The sequence below is a fragment of the Eurypyga helias genome, unplaced genomic scaffold (assembly GCF_000690775.1).
Source record: "Eurypyga helias isolate BGI_N326 unplaced genomic scaffold, ASM69077v1 scaffold5739, whole genome shotgun sequence".
Classification (NCBI taxonomy): domain Eukaryota; kingdom Metazoa; phylum Chordata; class Aves; order Eurypygiformes; family Eurypygidae; genus Eurypyga; species Eurypyga helias.
The window spans coordinates 48549-69793 of NW_010271257.1; the positions used below are offsets into that span (position 1 = coordinate 48549).

General features: G+C 38.0%; 1 protein-coding gene across 1 annotated transcript in view; it reads right to left on the reverse strand.

Moving 5' to 3' along the window:
• LOC104514921 (protocadherin Fat 1-like) overlaps window positions 1-20460 on the reverse strand; it is a gene marked incomplete at its 3' end in the record, with an annotated part of 62330 nt that extends 41870 nt beyond the window's left edge. The window contains exons 1-2 of the mRNA XM_010158734.1: window positions 20308-20460; window positions 13241-16529 (exon numbers count right to left, since the gene is read on the reverse strand). Coding sequence (XP_010157036.1) covers window positions 13241-16529; window positions 20308-20460 — 3442 coding nt within the window. The remainder of the gene's footprint in view (window positions 1-13240; window positions 16530-20307) is intronic.
• Window positions 20461-21245: the final 785 nt, after the last annotated feature.

The window sequence follows — 21245 nt, forward strand, 5'->3', positions numbered from 1 at the left end:
AGTCGTGAGATAAAAGCATCTGGGATCCAGTGATATCAAGACATTTTCATCCTTGTTCTGACAAAGTCAGATTTATAAACCTACAGACTATCCATTTATTTATTCAGACTTTATTTCTACTCATGCATCCAGAGGGCATTCCACACTGATCAGTACTTGGTACACCTTTTTTTTTTTATTATTTGCCTTTACATATGAATCAAAATAAACAAAGGCAATACAAAGAAATGTTTCTGAACTGTTTGTTTCTGAGTAAAAACTTAACGACAGGAGAACCATGAAGGCAAAGAACTTAGGGATTAAAAGCATACAAGTATTGTGTTTGGTTTAGATTACTGTACCAAGTAAATGAGAAATCGTCCATCTCTAAGCAAACTCTTACATGCACACTGAAGAATCAATACTTAACAGCTAAAAAGGAGAGTTTTAACTAGACAACCAGAAGTGACTTATTAGATGTCAAGCATATTTATTTGTAAGTACCCTGGATGCTTGTTGGGAGATGGGTTCAGCCTTTTTCACATAAATTATGGATAACTGCCTGCACTGTTTTAAGCAACATTTTCTGGAAGAAAGAAATTACTAAAGGTATCAGAAATTAATGCAGACACATTTTTCACTGAAGACAAATGCACCATTGGTAACAATACCAAAGAGAATGAGTGATGTGAATAACTCTCCACCAAACAAGAAGTTTAATTGTCATAGAGCCATGATAAAAGTAGATCAACTGTGTCTACACTGGTACACTCATTGTAAATGAAAAAACAGAACACTGTAGGTAACTTGGGCACAAAATGCATTTTGCTCCTGAACGACTGAAGATTTTTTTTTTCCCTGTTTAAGAAATTCAGATTCTGCAGTGACTACAGATGGTGTTGCATCAGGTGACCTTATCAAATCTCTGTATTTGTGTACGACTCTTCCCAGTATGTTCTCAAATGCTGGCCATTCTTTGTGCTTGAGTAGACTGAACAACTCAATTTCCAAGGGATTTTTTGATCACCCCTGGAAATACAGACATAGGATGGCATATATTTCTTATGCCACTTCCTCCTATCATCACATGCTGGATCAATATTCACTCCAAATTTAATCCACATAATCTGCAGTAATCTTGTTCTCACTGCAATCATCACTCCCTTGACTTCTTATTAAACAATGCACATCAAAACTGACGTGTCACCTGAGTCAGTGACAACTCACTTTTTGCTATCCGTTTTTGAACCTTTTCACATTCCTCTACTTTATCTGTATCTGGAAGGATTCACATCAGTCCAAAGTTTCACCATTCAGCACAAACTTTTTTAAGCAAGCAAAAAGATAATTGAGAAGTGCAAATCCTAAGTGGGGTTTTCTTGGCGTTTAGGTTGGTTGGTTTTTGGGGGATTTTTTTGTTTGTTTGGGTTTTTTGGGTTTTTGTTTTTGGTTTTTTTTTTAATATTTGCAAGCACAGCTCTTGATCTCTGGGCATTTGTACCTACTTAACACACAAGTCCCCATTCAGGAAGCTGATAAGGAATGGTGTGAAACAGTGGAAACTATGAACTGCTTAGATTTATTTTATCACTTTTTCTTTTTGAACCATGTTTTCTCTATAATCGTATATAAAGTAATCCACTTCACAAGTTGTCATCTGTTCTTACACACTTTTTTACTTTAAAATGGTCTGAACAAACCCAGGCAACCCAAAATATTACTGTACTAGTTAACAGCACAGATATGGAAGCACATACATATAACAAGACACCAAAGAGACAGGCATAGGTCATTTTTCCATTTCTGATTAATTTGCTAAAATTGGTACGGTAATATTCAAACTACCTTCAAAGTGAACTACGATACCAGACTTCTTATGCACAGGCATAGTCATCATTCCCTCCCTCCCCAAAGTAATTAACATTCCTTGCACAGGCAGCTGGACATTTGTTAATCATTAACTGTTTCTGTAATAAAGACAAGGAGAGAAACTGTTAGCCATTCCTCACAATGGTACACAAAGAAAGTATTTGAGAGAAGGTTTACCGAATAGTGTAAAATTATTTACAGTAATAAAAAACCCTATTGTATTATCATCGCACATTCAATATTTTGCTGACAATATTTGGGTTTGTGAGCAAGACTTTCCATGTACAAACCTAACTAATTAACCTGGGAATTTAATCATATAAACCCCAGAACTTTTAACTAAACCAGAAAGAACCGTCTTCTAAAGAGATGAACTATGCTGTTAATCTCTCGGATAGTAAAATAATACATATGACCAGAATTGCAACACCAAACATAATAGAGGCATAACCAATGCACACATTCCAATCTTATCTAGAATCACTTTGATTCACTCTACCTTGCTTTCATTACAGGAAGGGCACAGCAAGGGCATTCTTCTCAGATCAAACAGAAAATTCCACAGACAGAAGTTTCCACATGTCTGATTCGTTGCAGATTAAACCCTTATCATTAGACAGCAATCTCTAATTTTCATAGAGACAGGATATACCCTGTCATGGTAAATCTACATGCAAAGATTCAAGGGGAGTGATGGGCGTGGGGCAGGGGAATGAGGAGTGATGTTAAAATAAACATTAAAAAAAAAATACATCTATAGGAGGGAGATTTATTCCCTATGAAAGAGCTGTGCATGTCAACTCCAGACCTTGAGAGATGGAGGGAACAAGGTACTATAACTCAAGATCACATACATAATTCCATTCATACATTCCATCATAAGCTTCTTTATGCTGCAAGGCTTTCAGATTGAACTACTAAATTCCCTCTGTGCACAAAAACAACTGGCACTACAGGTAACACATGTGAGAAGTCTGTATTCATTTTTAGCACACTGTTATAAAAATCTTCATTTTTTAACCCACATGGCTGGAGCAGTTCTGTAATGCTCATATACATTTACCAGTAACACTAAAATCAGAAGGGTATTTTGTAACTATACTTCTAACGTTCTGAAATTTTTAATAAAATAATCTTTTAATCCTTAAGTCCCATACAAAACATGAATAAGCACACTGTGATCAACCACTTCAAAACCAAAACTCAGGAATTTTCATTTTTTTAATGCATAGAGGTGGTTTGAGGCCTTTCACATCAGCAAAATAAAAACAGCCTTTCCTATGAGCTCCCCAAATGATTGATTTAAGAAACATAAAGATTTTGGAAGCCATCCATGTCATCAAGGATTATTCTAAGTAGTAGATTAGGCAATGAAACAAGGCAGCTACTGAACTTTGAGTGTAACCTTCCCTGTCATGCAGGCACATGTTCAGTTCTGGCATCAGCGATGCCACACTGAAGAGTCTGCTCAGACACAGAACTCTGAGCTGAAAGAACTACTAAGGATCGCCACTGCTGGCAGGTCACAACAACTTATATCCACTAGCTCAGTAGTTTGCTCTGTAACCCTAATGTCTATCAAATTATGCAACTCTATAGGAACCATGAACATATCGATTTATCGTTGTTCACAAATTATTTAAAATGAAATAGAAGCAGCTATTAGAAGCATGGAGAGAACACGAGGGAAACCTAATTTCTGAATAAGGAAAATATCTATGGCAGTCCTGTTACTAGATTCTTTGAACGCTTCTCTTTTCCCAAAAATCCTTTTTTGATGGCACTGGAATGCTAGAGATTTTCTTTTGTTGGGCCACATGGAGACAGATGAATTGAAAATTCATTTTTGGTCACGTTCAGATGACCAGCATAATCAAGTCACAGATGCAGCAGAAATGATATACAGATTACAAAATGGACCTGCAAAGCACAGTTTCAACAAAGCCCAAAGTATTTTTAAATCCAAGTTCTAAAGCTGCAACTGCTGCACGTTATAAATTGTGGAAGTTTGCCAAATACTCATGTAGGTTTGTCCTTTGTAGGTTTGTCCAAATGCTGTATGATTAAAGTTTAAAATCTTCAAAGAAAAGAATAAACATTACGCAATCATCTCAAGCTCCCCTCCTTTGACCTTAATATGTACTTCAAAAGCTAAGCAGATGCTTAGTAGGAAATAAATCCCCAACTCAACAGATGTACCAACAGTGATATGGCAAGATGCACCTTCCATAGCTTTTGGCAACCCTTCCCTTTTATTATTCCTCTGCTCTCAAGTACTTTTCAAGTCAAAGAGAGGCCTAAGCAACTTAATAGGCCCTTAATATGTACTCTGCTGCCTGAATTGGTTGCTGTTTATAAGGTAATCTTTGGGACCACATGTGGCTCAGCCTCAGTTCATCTCCTACAGAGACACAGCCCTCAGGCAACTCTGTTTTCATCAGACCAAGTTGTAACCCAATCAACACCTATCACAACAAAACAATCCCTTACTTTCAGCATCTGTGCAGAAGAGGAGGGGACCCCCGCCCCACCCCTCCTCCTTCTGTACGGGATCTCTATTTGGCAGCTAAGGTGATGTTTTACTCAGCAGGATACCTAAGAAAACTCTCAAACTACTTTGGAAGATCCCCCTGCCAACAGCAAACCCTAAGATGAATATGTTTGTCTAAAACTAATTCAGGTTCTTCCAAAGACACATTCTAAAAGCTACATTAACAAGTTAATAGAACTTTGTGAGTTACCACCATCACAAATGCAAATTATATAGTTTCCTTCTAGCCTAAGAAGGTAATCAGCTAGCTCCAGGCTGCTCAGGACCTTGGTCCAAACCCAGACCTCCTTAACCTCTGCCAAACCCAAACTCAGCATTAGCTCTAAATGCTTTTTTGGATGGCAGCAAATTGAAGACTTGTCCTGAGTCTAGACAGCAGGTCTCCGTCTCTTACCTTTATTTCTTTAAACAAACACAAATTGTGCTGAACTGGGTCTATACTTCTTTAAAAAAGGTTTTGAAATTTCTCCTAATACTAGAGGGGATCTAAAGATACAACAGTTACTTTTAGTAAGCTGCTGTTACAGCTATTTGTAGTGTCTCATAAAAGAGAATCCATGTGCCAAAACGCCTCATTTTTCAAACCATAACAAATTAGTGGAAAATATATTTTAGTTGCATGAAATTTTAAGCAAATGTTTTTTAAACTCAAATTATTACTCAATTTAGGCACAGTGTTTGGGTTTTTTTAACTTAACTAATATTTTCTTGCACAACGGCCCAAGTTTGGCTTAATGCTACTGAAGAAAAATGCTGCAAAACCAGAATGAAACCATTCAGATCTTCCTCTGTGTCAACTTCATCATCGTACTGAACACACTCAAACCCACTGGGTACGATTAACTAAAAAGCAGAAAACAAGATAATACACCATTTTAACAATAGGCTACACAAGTTTTTAAAGTATCTGTAACCAACAACCACAAATATGCCTCCTCTATTTAAGTGTCTCACAGAGATACAACTGTCCCTCCCATCTTGCAGACTAAACTGGGATTTCAGGTCAGCTCCATGTATTGCATGCTTGACCATCACTGAAAATTCTGCTAATTAAGTCATCAAAACATGGGATAAATGCTTAAAAAAACCCAGGCTATTGTGTTTGGGTGGGCATGGTACTGTAAGTGGTTTCATTCTTTATTGCCACAACAAAACCCTTCTTCTGGTGGGCTCTGGAGAAGTTTGATAAGTATTCTTCTGCAAAAGATTCACAAGACTGCCAGTGGGAGAGTTGAAATGGGTAGATCTTGTCTCCCAGTCACATCGATTCAAGTTCTTCTCATGCTGCTTGTCTTTCTCAATTCAATATCAAAGGGTGGGAATGTCCAGGTACAGCACAACAGAAATATGCCACTAGAAAAACACTGAACATATATCAACATTAAAGTATCTTTCCAGAGCAACTATCAAGTTAATCTCCACTTGACTCCTCTCCTTTTTTTAAGAAAAACTGTATTATTTTTATTAAACTCTCCTCACAGAGAAGGCATGGGGAATGACTATTTCTGTGTCTCTGACCTAAACTATTTCCTGTTTCCAGAATAAGAACAGCTGTATTTTTAAAATTTATTTTTTTAATCAGCGATACTAACACTTCTTGAACAGGTATGTTCCCAACATTTCTAAAAAAAAACAACAACACACCCAACAAAACCAAAAACCCAACATATAACTTTTATCCCAATATAAACAAAAGCCTCTCAAACTCAGAAAGCATTACTTGAGATCCTTTACGAGCTTTAACTATATACTATTCAAAAACAGTGCTTGTCCTGGTATTATTTTCCAAAGAAATAATAAATTTAACAGTTTGTGCTTGAATACCAAGTTTTGACATGGAATTCTGTTCCAGATGTCAGTATGGCAACTGAGTGGCCAATTCCAGAACCCAAGAACCCAAGAATTCAGTGTAGGATGAAAAAAAGGACTTGCCTGAACAGCTAATTAGATACCCAGGAGGTATTGTCTGTACTCTGAGCTTCATTTATGTCTGTACCCAAACTAGCCTGGGTAAAAATTTCTTGTACAAAAAGCTGCAACCACTTAGTACCCTACAGAAATTGATCATCTCCTAATCCAGCTCTCTTGTTCAAATATAGTGGGAAGGACTATTGTGCTTTGCATGAAGAAAACACATTTACTCCTCATTTTTAACTCGTCAAAACACTCACACAAGGAATTTTAATGCCAAAACCTATATTTGTGTCACTACCCCAACTTCTGCAAGCAATCTTTGACTAAATCTTAAAGCGTCTTCTCCTCATAGACTATCATATCAATCCCACCAGGAATATTCTTTCCTGACTATCCACATCATCTAATGGATTAAAATTTTTAATTTCATGCTTCATTTTGAATGTGAATAAAGTCCCATATTTGTAAAGCTACCTAACTACAATTAACTTAAAACCAAATCATACCAGACTCAGTTTTCACTAAAAATGCCTTCCCTATCTTCAAAGTGGTTTATGGCTATATCAGTACAACAAACCGACAGAAGAGGTTCTCCAGGCACTGGAACATGATGCTCTACACTGCTAAACTGCTTTTGACCTGTGCCAGCTATCACTCTTCCAAAGAGCACCAGGGAACAGTTAGGAGTCAAAATGCAGGAGACAGCATCCCTAACAGTCTGGGTGCAGCCACCCTGCCTAGAGGTACGAGAGTTGTTGGAACAGGTGCAGGCCAGTTGGCTTCCGTGCCAAACACCACTGCTACTTTAATAGCTACCCAATAGGTACCTAAGTGTTCTGTTCCATTGATGATCATAGTATTTATACTTTATACTATGATTTAATCTTTCACTGTACTAGGCTAATGCCTGTCTTAGTATTAAAACTCAACAACAGTGAGTGATGGAATGGTTTGAGAAGCTCAAAAGCCAAAGATCACTCAAAAACCAGAACCTGAAGCTACTCCTTGTGTAAAAATGTTAATCATATCCTGTATTTTAATTAATGCAATTATGAGAACGCTACAAAGAACTGTTAATATGCTTATTATGTGTTAGCAATGCTCTGTAACTTTTAGAGTATAATTCAGTACTTCACTTTACGTAGTTAAAATCCTATTCATTCTCCTTAATGAATTACTGTCTTCCCAGCTGGAAACTGTTCTGGTAATATTAAAAATAGTGTCTCACAGCCATTAAACTTTATTGATGGTATTTTATGCACAAAGAGATAGTGCAATAAAATTAATTTTCTTCCAAATGCCCCCGTTAACATTTTTTTTACTTGTTCCTTTAACAGTCTTTACCAAAACAAATCATCTTTCCTTATCATGGTAGCAAGGTTACACTTGAAAATTACATGGGTCCAGGGGAAGACTACACAAGAAAGATAAATCCACTAAAGATTGCAAATCACATCTGACTCAAAAACTCCCTAAAGAGAAAATAACCAGAGACCAGGAAAATATTAGAAGCAAGTATCATGTGTCTGCCTTGCTCTTATTCTTCCTTACACTACTGGACACAGCACATCAGGCTAGACAGACCTTTGTTCTAATGAAAAGATGTAAGTATGACAGTGCTTTTTAAGTTCACAGTTTAAGTTTAATCACCTTAAATTTTGTTGTTATTGTTAGAACAGAATTACTGTTACTCTGTAACATTCGTGGCCTAATAACTTAAACTCAGACTGCTGAAAGAAGAGTAAAATTCCTGGCAACAAATAACCATGTCACTGGATTAAACATGAGTAATAAGGGTAGACTGCCACATCATCCTTAACACCATTCTGGAATGAGGTTATGTGCTGGGCAACATCCTCAATTTCAGAAGTTCATAAAACACAAGTTGAACTAGTTGGGAAGTTTCTGATAATGTGTTTGTAAAATTTACCATGGTTTATTAAAATACTTCAAACGAATTGTTGTCAGGGAAGACTTTCTGCGTAGGGCCTACAGTAACACCCTGCATCTGGGTGTACTGAACGCTCTAGTACACAACTGGTTAGACACAACTGGACACCACGGAATTCATGACTCTCGGAACTTCCTTTGTTTCTGAACAGGATGAGCTCCCACCTTCTATAAACACTGCAATAAGACCTTTGTTAAGCTAAATGACACAGGGCATCTACATTTCCAAAGCCTGCTGGCTCCCTCAGTTATCTAAATTTTAAGCAGTATAAAGAAAACCAAAACCAGAAGACAACCCTGAAACAAGGTAAAAACTAGCTCTCAGTGATCAGGTAGAAGCCCTGACATCTCAAGGAAAGGAGCAGTTTGCTTGGCAAAAGTTCTTAGGAGAAGGCCAGATACTGAGCAAAACTACTAATAGTTCTCATTTTTACAGCTGAAAATCAATGTGGAAACTGGCTCGCCATGTGCTGGTGTTCCCAGGACAGTGTCACATCCAGCTGAGTGGGCGACACTGAATGAATGCCCTTGTACACCTCTACAAATGGAGGAAGTAGGGGGACTTCTTTCTAATACTGTTTTTACATACTAAAGCTTCCATCTTTCATTTCACCTTTGAGGAGTGTAAATATTCATAAAAACGCTCTACCCTTGTATTTGACAACCAAAAATTAAACAGGAAGAAATCCTCCTTTTCCCTGCTTGCCTGCTGGGATGAGAACTGGCACAAGGAAGGAAGAGGTTTCTGTATTGCCTGCCTTGGTCCCACATAGCTTCTGCTTTAGGTTCTCCTCCAGCAATTGCTTCTATCATTCCTTAGAGCTTTTCTAAATGGCAGTAGCAGCATGGTATTGACATGATTTATCTCACTTTTATTGCTCAGTGCTAATGGGATTTAGATGGTGCATGTGGATTGTTTTTTTCTGTGGCACACTGGGATGTGTATCAACACAATGCATTCTATTAATACATCCTGATCTGCTCAAGTCCTTATCAAATTCTTTGGGAAAATATTTTACAGCTGCTTTAGTAGGCAATTTATACAGCCAGTTGATCACCTCATTTTGCAGACTTCAGTCTTGCTCACACATACAAAGCTATCTTGAATTCCAACTTCTCCTTAAGACACAAAGCTAAAGGATAAACATACCACTCTATTGTACAAATTCACTGCACAGAAATCTTGTTTTAATGTTTTTACCCTCATAGTGTTAAAATACACCCAGAGTCTCCATTTATTACATAATTTTAATTTTATCTCTGCACAATAACAGTTACAATGCACTGCTATACTTCTGAATCATTATCTACTGAGCAATGATCTCTGATCTCCTTCCCCTACCCACTTGGCTTCCATTTAATTTATGAGCTGGAGATAGCATGAGGCCAAACCTCAAAATAATCTCATTAGTACCATTTATTTTCTTTAGTCATACTTTCGATCTCTATAACTTCCTGGGGAAATGAGTTTCATGACTTTATTGTACTTCATGTGAAAAATACTTCCTTTTCGGTTGGTTACCTGTCAACTGCGTGTGCCCTATTTGTTGCAGTGCAAAAAACAGACAGAGATATAAGGAAGATGGTACAGAAACTATTGCAATTTTATAGAGTTCTATCCTCTTACTCTCCTCCTTTCCTGGTCTTTATTGCCTTTTCAGGATGATGAATACTTACATGACTGACTACCAAGTTCACCCCTAATGTACTTTTTCCTGTGTCTTCCTGAAAAGCATCAGAGCAATTAGGGAACAAAGTAATCAAAGCAACTCCAGAGTTTGGGAATATGGGTGCATTAGGGCTCCCTGTTAAGAGATTTACTTCTAATGGTTTGGACAGGACTCAGAACCAGCTGACTCGGAAAACCAGCTGACCCGAAACAAAGAAAAGAAACTACTTAGAAAAAGTAGTCAAGAGTTAGTGGCAAAGAGATTAAATTCTCTTGTGAAAAATCCAAAATTACAGATGCCAGTATCAAAAACACATATAATTTCCTACCTTTTAAAATATAAAACATTAACATGGAAAAGATAATCTGAAAGAAAGCAAAAATTCTACACATGGAACCAGCTATTTGATTCTTCTATAATCATCAATCATCTAGTCTTTCTGCAAATGTAATTGTTGTCCTTGATTCCTAAGAAGTAAGGCATGAAAGGCTATCTTTTAGCCGCCCGTTAAGTGTTGACTCCAAATAATTTCCTAAATCCAGTTTATCCATCTTTGAACTGAAAGTGTAGTGTGATGCTTTCAAAGCCAGCCAGAAAAGACACATAGCTCAAGGGTGAAGTCAGAAGAGTCCTTAAGCAAGCTGGAAAATTAGTTGCCTGCCAGATCTCCCCTTTCACAAATTCTTTAATGTGCCTTCTTTGGCCAGACTTCATTTTGAAAAACGTGACAAATACTCAGACAGTGCAGTATGGCTAATTACCAGTCTGCTCCCAGTTATCAAGGCCAGTCCATTTTGAAAAACATGACAAATACTCAGACAGTGCAGTATAAAGAGTGCCTTCTGTAATGATTCTGATGATTTCTTAGCAATTAAAAAAAAAGTCAAGACAATATTTAAGCTACATTGTCAAGACTGTACATACTCTGTGTTCTTTCCTCAGCTTCTTTAGATCAACATTAGATGGAAAAAACACACCTACCAAACACAAATCCACACATCCTTCCCCACACCAGTGTCTTAAGTGGAATTTGTTCACTAAAACTGAAAACCAGCAACCTCTCTTCACCCCACCTCCCCTCTACATTCATCCCCAAAGAACGGTAAACACCAGATACCAGATATGAATATAGACAATGCCTCTCCCCCACCTTGAAAACACAGAGCCACTGTCCTGGACAAGATGATTAAATAGAAGTTGGTTTTGCCTCAAGTTCTGCCAACTTTGTAAACCTGGCAGATAAAAAGGAACTTACTTAAGCTCACACCAATTCTTCAGCGAAGCAAACTAGCCTTGTGCCAAAAGAGTAAAGAGGCAACACATTGTGCTGGTTTTCACTGGGGTAGAGTTAATTTTCTTCATAACAGCCAGTATGGGGCTGTGTTTTGGATTTGTGCTGGAAACAGTGTTGATAACACAGGGATGTTTTAGCTACTTCTGAGCAGTGTTCACACAGAGCCAAGGCTTTTTCTGCCTCTCACACCACCTCACCAGCATGCAGGCTGGGGGTGCACAAGAAGTTGGGAGAGGGACACAGCTGGGGCAGCTGACCCCAAGTGACCAAAGGGATATTTCCACACCATATCACATCATGCTCAGCATATAAAGCTGGGGGAAGAAGAAAGAAGGGGTGGATGTTCAGAGTGATGGTGTTTGTCTTTCCCAAGTAACTGTTAGACATGATGGAGCCCTGCTTTCCTGGAGGTGGCTGAACACCTGCCTGCTGAGGGGAAATGGTGAATGAATTCCTTGCTTTGCTTTGCTTGTGTGCGTGGCTTTTGCTTTACCTGTTAAACTGTCTTTGTCTCAACCCACAAGTTTTCTCACTTTTACCATTCCGATTCCCTCCCTCACCCTGCCATGGGGAGAGTGAGCAAGTGGCTGTGTGGTGCTCAGTTGCCAGCTGGGGTTAAAACACAACACACATGCAACCAGTTCTGCCACAGTAGTATTGTCACAAAAATACACATACCTAAATGTACAGAAATAAGTACACATCTACATATTGGCGTCAAAAATATTTCTTCACTCTTTCAAAGATACTACAGCACACAGTAAACTATGTCAAAAGAAAGGCATAATGATACACAAATTAATAGCCTGCACACATACCTAAAAACCTAAAAGTGAAACTACTAAGTATTGAAAAGTACTCAATTCTCTATTTTTAGTTAAGACCATGGAACAAATTGTCTATGTGATTTGTTAAAAGCAAAGCTAAGAGAAGCAATGTTACATTTCAAGTTCTAGAATTGGTTCTTTAGCCACAAACCACAAAATTTAATAATTTACTTTCCTACAGAAGAAAAAAGTATTTCCAGAAAGTTTGCTCACCTAAACCTTGAAGAGTAAAGTGACTTTGTGAGTCTGCATTACCCACATTCACAGTTGTGGGAAGCATATCGGACACACAGAATGGCTACTGGATGAATCAGATATGACTTCTGTTTTTTATTTTGTTACAAGGTTTTTTTCTGCAATACATCAATCACATATGTCATAATTCACTTACATGTAAAGCCCTAGGTGAATTTTGCACAAGATCCCTCCTCAATTCATTTTAAGGTGCTTAGATAGTAGCACAATATCAATGCTCTATCTTTATCTGAGATATAAATGAATGGGTAGCAACACAGATGTCCAGCCAAAACATTAGAAGTCAGCACTAGAACTTTATTGAAATCATGTTTCTTCTGAATACATGACACTGGAATAATTTGCAGATGCTCATCAGTTTATGCATTATTAAGTCAACAGTTCAGTCTGCTTCATTTATATGAGTTCTTTTAAAGGCTGCATCTATATCGCCTTTGACAGAAGCCTTTCCATGAAGAAGGAACTGCTTACTAATGGGTACCTATAACTACCAAAACCAGTACCTATGGCAGTATCACACCCATGCATATCTCCAGTAAATAACTCAATAGAGATGTCACTTAAGATTAAAAAGCATGAAAATCCCTGCAGACAGCAGTTTGCTGCCTTAGCTTCACAGTCCCACTATCTGCAAGACAAGAATGCTCATGTGATGAAGACCTTCATTTTATATCAATTATATTCTTATTTTTGCCAGGTGGCATAGATTATAATTAGACTGGATAGAAATGAAGAAAACAGAGGAAAATTGCTGATCAAATGTATACATATGATTTCACTAAAGTGGTAGACAAGAACTATACACATTATTGGTGACATCTTTTTGTCCTAACAAGAACATCTATGTCAACTATGAAAATGCTGCTTCTTTTACCTCTTTGCTGGCATACGATTTTATTTAGCATATAAAAATAACTGAAAGCTACCTTACCTTTTTCTTCATCTATTCGAAAAACGCCTATACCAGATCCATCTCTGATGGAGTATCTAATCTCTCCATCTCGTCCCGCATCTTCATCATAAGCAGATACTGTCATTACTGAGGAGCCAACAGGGGCATCTTCTTTTATAAAGCCTTTATCTGCAAATACAGAGAACCGTGGAGGGTGCAGGTTTTCATTCACATCAATTATCTCAACCTCAACATAACACGTAGAGGACAATGAAATGGGCTTTCCTTTGTCCTTGGCCCGAACAGTCAAGTTATAAAGTTGTTTCTTTTCAAAATCCAGTCTTTGTACGATACGTATTGCTCCACTTAGCTTGTCAACATCAAAGGTGCCATCTCCACTGTCCAAAAGACTGTATCGCACTTGACTTGACTGGCCTAAATCAGGATCATGGGCTTCTAGCCACGTGATAATAGTTCCCTCAGGAAGATCTTCTCGGATTTTCACATGATAATTTGAAGGAATAAATTTAGGAGGATTGTCATTAACATCTTCTACAGACACTTTCAAAATAACTGTTGAAAATAATTGAGGTTCTTCAGTAGGTTGGTCCCTAGCCTCTATTTTCAAGAAATAGACATGCTGTTCTTCACGATCCAGAGCCCCTACAACTTTCACAACTCCAGTCACAGCATTAATAGTAAACTTGTCTGTATCTGTAAGAAGAGAGTATTTCACTTCTCCATTAGCCCCCAAATCTCTATCAGTAGCTTCAATCTGAATTATTTCACTGTTTGGTTCTTTGTTTTCACTCACTTCAACAAAATAGCTGTCTTGCAGGAACTCAGGAGGGTTGTCGTTAGCATCCAAAATTTTTATATCTAAAAGGTGCCAGGCAGACTTTTGTGGTATTCCAAGATCATAGACAGTAATATTTAGAGTGTATTTATCCTTTACTTCTCGGTCAAGGGGAGACAAAATTTTCAGCATTCCTCTTTCCATATCAACAATGAAACTACTATCTTCGTTACCTCCAGAGATAACATACACTAGCTTCCCATTGAAGCCAGTATCAAGATCAGTAGCATTCATAAATAATATGCTGGAGCCCACAGGCAGGTCTTCTCTTATCTCAATGCTACTGGGGATAGTACTTCTAAATTGAGGTGCATGCAGATTCACAGAATGAGTGTCAAAGAAAACATCCTCAACTTCTCCACGACTGTGCAATTTATTTGCTTGTAAGAGTTTCTCTGCGAGCATTTTGGCAACTCCAGTTTCTTCACATTGCAAGTTGACCGGCTTGCGACTAGTAGCTACAGTTATGTTGATATACAATGGTTTTGCAAAGTTTTCTCCATCTGTAGCTGTAATTTTCAAACTGTGAAAAGACACTTTAGCACCAAGGCCATCTGTTAATGGCTGTTTAAGTGAAAGGACTCCAGAATTTGGATTTAGGCTAAATAAATCCAGTTCATTTCCAGATTCAATTTGGTACCTCACCAACTGGAGCTCATCGGCATCAATAGCAGACACAGTTGTTATTTGTTCTCCAACACCAAGATCCCTGGGGATTATTCCCTCACAATTTATTTTCTCAAACAGAGGTATATTGTCATTCAGGTTATTTAAAATAATAGTAACAGGAACTTCAACTTCTCGACGATATGGTATACCCCAATCAGAAGCTCGAATCCTTAAATTGTAAACCCTTGGCATCAATTCATAATCCAGTTCTTCTGAGGTACTAATAACCCCACTGAAATGGTTGATCACAAATGGCAGAGGATTTAGGTTTGCAATGCTATAGGTCACATAACCATTCTCCCCTTCATCAGGGTCTTTTGCACTTACTCTCATGACACTTGTACCTACTGGCACATTCTCATCAAAGGAGGCTTTATAAGATGTCTGAGTAAATTCAGGAGGATTGCTGTTCATGCCTAGTACCTTAATTAATACTTTTGCAGAAGCTCTTCTGTCACTTGTCACAACTTCAAGTTCAAAATGGGATGCATATTGTGCTTTTATGGGTTCTGAAGTGGTGATAAGACCAGTGTGAGTGTTTAAACTGAATTTTACTTTGCCGGGTGTATTTTTAAATACGTATTTTAAATGTGGGTAACTAGGCAGAGCTTTCACCATTATCACAGGTGTGTTTGGAGGGGCAAATTCACTTATTTCAGCTCTATATATTTCTTTTTCAAATCTGACAGGACCAGACTTAAATTGTGGTGATGTCACATGAATAACTTTCACAGAAGAAAACTGGGGGGGATTGCCTTTATCTTTAGCTTGAAGGGTAAGGTTGTATCCAAAAGGATGGTTCTCCCAGTCAATGTGACCAATGGCTTTTATTCTGTACTCTTTACCTCCCGGAACAGACCTCACTGTTTTGAACTGTTGAAGTGGATCACCTGCCACAATATTTAATGATGCTATTTCCCCATTTGAACCCTGGTCATTGTCCTCTACAGTCACAATTGCATAAGTTGGATCTTGGTCCAATTCTGATGGAGTCAATGTAACAGCTGTAATAACAGGGGCATATTCGTTTGCTTGCTCTACATGAACAGTTAGCTTTGCCATACTGCTTATGCCACTGCTACCATACAGCTTCAACCCACGGTCCACTGCAAGAATTTCCATCTCATAATGCTTAGTGTCTGAGTAGTCAAGTCTACCAGTTAGAACTACCACTCCACTAGTTGGATGAATAGCAAACACATCTGTTCTTTCTTTAAAGCTATAGTAGAACTCTCCATTTGTTCCTATATCTGCATCTGTTGCACTGACTCTTGCAATGCTGGTCCTTATCGCCGTGTTTTCAGGCAGAGAAACACTGTAAGATGTTGGAGAAAACAAAGGCCGCAAGTCATTGGTATCCAGTACCTGTATCCTGACCTTTGTGCGAGTTTCAACATTTGTATTTTTTTCAACTGCTTTAACAGTCAGCATATAATGGTCTTTTACCTCCCTGTTAAGGATAGCTGTGTTTCCTCCCTTGGTCCGTATTCGCAAAAAGCAAAAGTTTCCAAGAACATATTCCTCAGCTTTGAACAAGTTCTCATTGTCACCAGAAATAATTTTGTATCTCAGGTCCCATAATGGATTTGTAATGTAAATGCCCATTTTCACTGGATGCCCAACATAAGTCTTGGCTGCAGAATTCTCATATACAGTAGCATTATACTGTACTTGTGTAAACTGCATTGGCGGAGCATGGTGTGGCCTTTGATTTCCTTCACAGTTTCCAAAATGCTGCACCAGCAGCATCAGCAGCAACAGGATAGTCAAGTGTCTTCCCATGGCAGCAATTACAAAGAAACCCTGGGAAAAAAAGGAGAAAGACATGTTAAGACTTAGGACTGTTCAAATATTATTCAAGTTACCTTGATATTTAGTTTAGAATTCAGGCTTTAAAGAAGACTAGAAGTTACACATGTAGGTTATATCTTATTTTTTTCCAGAAAGTTTCAACGTGATTTACAGTAACAGAAATGCAGATAAATTAAAACATCTAAAAAATGCCAAGAAATCCCAAGACCAAAAGTCTAGGAGTTACTACCATGACACTAGGGGAACACACAATTAACTTCAAATTAACAATTCCGTGAGGCAACATGTTAAAATAAATATGCCAGTGCTGCCTGCTATAAGTGAGCAGGCTAGATCTGAACATTCACTCCTGTCCTCTGCTTATATGTGACACTGTCTTCTGATAGAAAATTCTTCTCCCTCGTTTCACTTAGATTGTACAGTGGCTGATGTCCAACAATGTGGAAGTAAACTACAAGAGTTGGCTTGAAATTACCATGAATTCTTCAAAGTATCCTATGAGCACCTGTTCCAAGAAATATACAAATTGTAAACAGAGAATAAATTTGTGTGTATGTTGTAATCTCGCCAGATCTAAGTACCCTAATTCTTAGTGGACAGCAGCGCATATCAAACATTTTTAATCAAGCATCACTGAGTGGTAAAACCAATAAAGAATGAGACTTATTCCTTTATTCCCCTCTCAGAACAGATCTGAAAAATTGGTATCAAGAGCTATGAGAACTGGAATCTATCAAAATAACTGGAGGAACTATTAAGACATGTTTCTCAAATGCACTCCAGAAGTGAGAGGGATAGAGCCTGGAATGGCAAAACAGACATGGAGACACATCCTCATTGGGCTTCCCTTTTGAAGAAGTCAGTGCATCCATTTCCAATGCCTAAATCCAGGCCAGATTGCTGTAGGAAGAAAGGCAGAAACCTCAAGAACAAGATCTTTGGATCACAGTTTATAGCAACAGTCTTTACTCCTCAAAGCCTCACAGAATAACAAATCAAAGCTTCACCTTTCAAACAAAATCTTAGGGGAAAAATTTCTTTCCAGCAAGTAAGAGAGCAATCTAGCTCTGACTTGATTACTTTAATTAAAGTAGTACACATTCTTTTCATTTACCTGTCCTTATTTATTCTATTATTTTTCCCTTACCTCTCCTTTACCATCTTCTTCCTTGGCTGGTCTGTTACACAATTCATATTAATTTTTAACTGTAGAACTTCTTTCATTCTTGCTGACCTTTTCTCCCACATTTTAGCCCTAGTTTGACCTCACTCTATCTTTGGCTGTCAGCCTCTCCATCAGACACTACTGTTAGTCTCAGCTCAAAAGGTAACACATTACTTTATCGCCTTCCTCAACTCACATTTTCTCTTACAGTTAATTCCCTCTCCCCTAATTCCTACCTGCTCAGGTGGATACATGAACATTCACACTGGCTGAAATTCCATGGACTGACTCTGCTCACTAGAAAGCATTAAAGCAAATAAATCTATTTGTGTCAGTAGTTCACTACAGAACTTCAGAAGCAGTAATTCAGTCACAGCCATTAGTAAGCCAATGATTTTGAGAAGAGAAGAATTTAAGACTCTGATCCAGAGGAACTATAGGAAAAATATTGGAGAGGAGTAATGAAAACTTAACTAGTGTCCTAGAGGGAGGGAAAAAAAACCAAAAGTGCCTCTCTCTCTCTCTCCCAAATCTATCAGTTAAGTTACATGATTAAAGCTCTAATCATAACAAACAATGAAAAGTGTATGAGCTTTTAAAAGTAAGTCACTAGCTGGAACCACTCTTACAAGAACTTAATGCCAGATGTAGGAAAGGTTGAGAGGGCAAATGAGTGTGAGGTTGGAACAGCCACCATTTCAACAGGTTAACAGTATCATTCCTCTCCTATCTAGCCTTCTTCCCAGGCTATGATTGTCCTGGGAATAAACAGAGTCCTGGGTTTCCAAGACTTCATACCCATAACATACTGCCAAGTAAACAAACATTTTCGTTGGAGGGGAAAAAAAAAACAAACAACAAACCACCACCCCAACCCACACACAAAAAAGCAACCAAAATTCTGCAATAAATAGCTGAGATCAATACTTTCAAAACTCTGAAGAATTTAAGATGTCATTAGACTGTCTTAAAAGACATGTTAAGAAATTATTACATCATTTCTAAGTAATTAACAGAAACAAGTTCTTTTAGTCCACCTTGCTGGAATTTTGGAAGCAGTCTATTATCTATTAGACTGCATTAAGATTCCCAAACTCCTCACTAAAATTCAAAGTTGAACACGTGTAGGTTTTACTATCAGCATAAATATTTTTCTGTGCTATAATACCTTACGCACTTTTTGCTGTCTTTCTGTACTAACTTCGAGTGGAGTCCACTCAGAACTGGCAACAGGCAGCCTATTACACACAATGACGCAACTCCCAGTCAGAGAATGCATTCCTCAGCACCAACTTGAGTCGCAATAGAGAGCTTAAGAGCATCCCTCCACTGAAGAGTTAACCGTGTTAGATTAAAAAAAAAAGAGCAAGCCGTTTCTGTTACATGACACTTTTTCCATCTTGTCACAATTTACAGAGCTACTGGAAACTAAAAGTATGTTGATCCAGGATTATCCAAAAATCAACATAATATAATCTTGATAAATATCTCAAGTATTAAACAATGCCAGTTGTAAATACAGTTAACTACTAAGGGAAAGTACGATGTGTTAAGATAAAGTGATAACGTGTTAGATATAAACTCAGATGGCTCATTACAGTGACCCAGAATGACTGAATTTCAGAAACATTTTAGCCAAAGGCTACGCTTTGAACTTCTAATTTTTTTATTATCTTTGAAATATGACCAGTTTCAGATTTTCTGCATTCATTTTCAACACATAGGGCAACCGTTTGCTTAACAAATCATCACAGCCCTAGGTTTATAAAGAAGCGTACATTGTATTTCTCCTGAAAAGTTACTTTCAATTAAACTTTGACTTGCTATTTGGAAATTATTATTCAGATCATTTTTATTTATATGCATATCCAGCGCTAGGATACATAAGACTGTAACTAAGTAGTAAACCTCCATTAACAGAATTATTATCAACACTGTTAACATAATTTGTGTATGGGAAGAAATACTGATTATTGTCACATTAAAGCTATAAGAGCAAGTAAAATTCTGGGGCTAGCAGACCTCAGATTGGTAACTTACAATGAAGATGACTTCAGTAAGATAGCTGTCACATAAAAGCCTTTCTCTTAGCAGTATGTTTACAAGATTTAGACTTCAAAGTTTATAGTGTGACATTTGAAAGTTTTAAGCATAAAATGCAGAATTTGGTAAATGGCAATCTCAATGCCAAGCAAGCCAACAAAAACACCCAGATAAAACAAGCTGATCTTCTACATAACGTACCACTGGGGAGCACACATTGAGAGATTTACTCGCCCAGCAATCAAATAAAAGTCGCAGGTAGAAAAAGAACGTAGATGAGGCCGCACAGCTCAAGTCGAGCTGAGTCTTAATCCCACCGCCAGCCCTTTTCCACACACAGGATCTGCCAGTTAAATCCTGAAGGACCCCCAGTAAAACTAAGCTGCATCGTTTACATTAGCAGAACAAGAGGCTGTGAGAATGGCCTGTTACACTGCTCTAGGGACACATCAGAGAGCATTTTGAGGACTAAAAGGTTCTTTAGTGCTGTTTCTACAATACTTGTCTACTGAAATCTTTCGCTAACTTTTAACAAAGGCTGTGGGGGCTTTCCCTCCTTACGCGCACCAGCTTCTCTGATTTCCGACGTGAAGTCATTAACATCAAAACATCACCTGTTTGCTTTAAAGGTGAGTTCTGACCAGCACATGCACCCGGCGCTGCCGGACACAAACCGGCTGTGAAAAGCTGCTCCCGCAGTAACCAAACTGTCATGGCAGGGTTCCTATTGTCGAAGTCCAGGAGAGATCGTGGGGCTTTGTGAGCTGTACTGACTGTAGTTACACACCTACTCGTTCAATTGTTTAAAAGCAACTCTTTATGTAGGCTGATTGTGGGGAAAAAAAAGCGCCAACCCACCAAACACCAGGTTTAGTTGTTTCAACATGCTTAAGTTTCCAATTAAAAAAATTTAACAGCGTCTTTTGCTCTTCTGGGAGGGAGCTTGCCCGTCTGTTTTGGTACCAAGAAAATTAACACAAGATGAAAGCATATGGTAACATTACTTTTGTAAAGCTGGTTAAGTTATTCAAAAAACGTACATTGTCGCAGAGATTAACCCAACAGTTTCAATTTGTGACTAAACTCCCGTAAATTCTTCACATGAGTTAATCTCACGAGATACTCTGATTTATGTGTTTGAGATCTTTACTATTCAAAGAAAAATGCAGCAGCTGTATTCGAACAACACCCAAAGATTCTGAATCGTGGAGAAGTAGAGTTTCACCCAAAGAATTCTGGCTATTCATCTGTACAGCAGTTACTTAGTAGCTTATCTAATACTGAACTTACTACTTGTGCAAGGAGAAGCAGATCGCCAATCCCTGTGAATGAAAAAGTTGGTTCGAAATTTAATATGGCACCTTATAGCTTCTGACAACAAAAATAGTTTTACTGAGCTTGAATGCTGTCTTAAACCTAAAAAACTTAAAGATTTAAATCTTTCAGGGATTTTAGAGCGATTTTATGTTTGCTTACTTCCACTGATAGTGGTGATAACT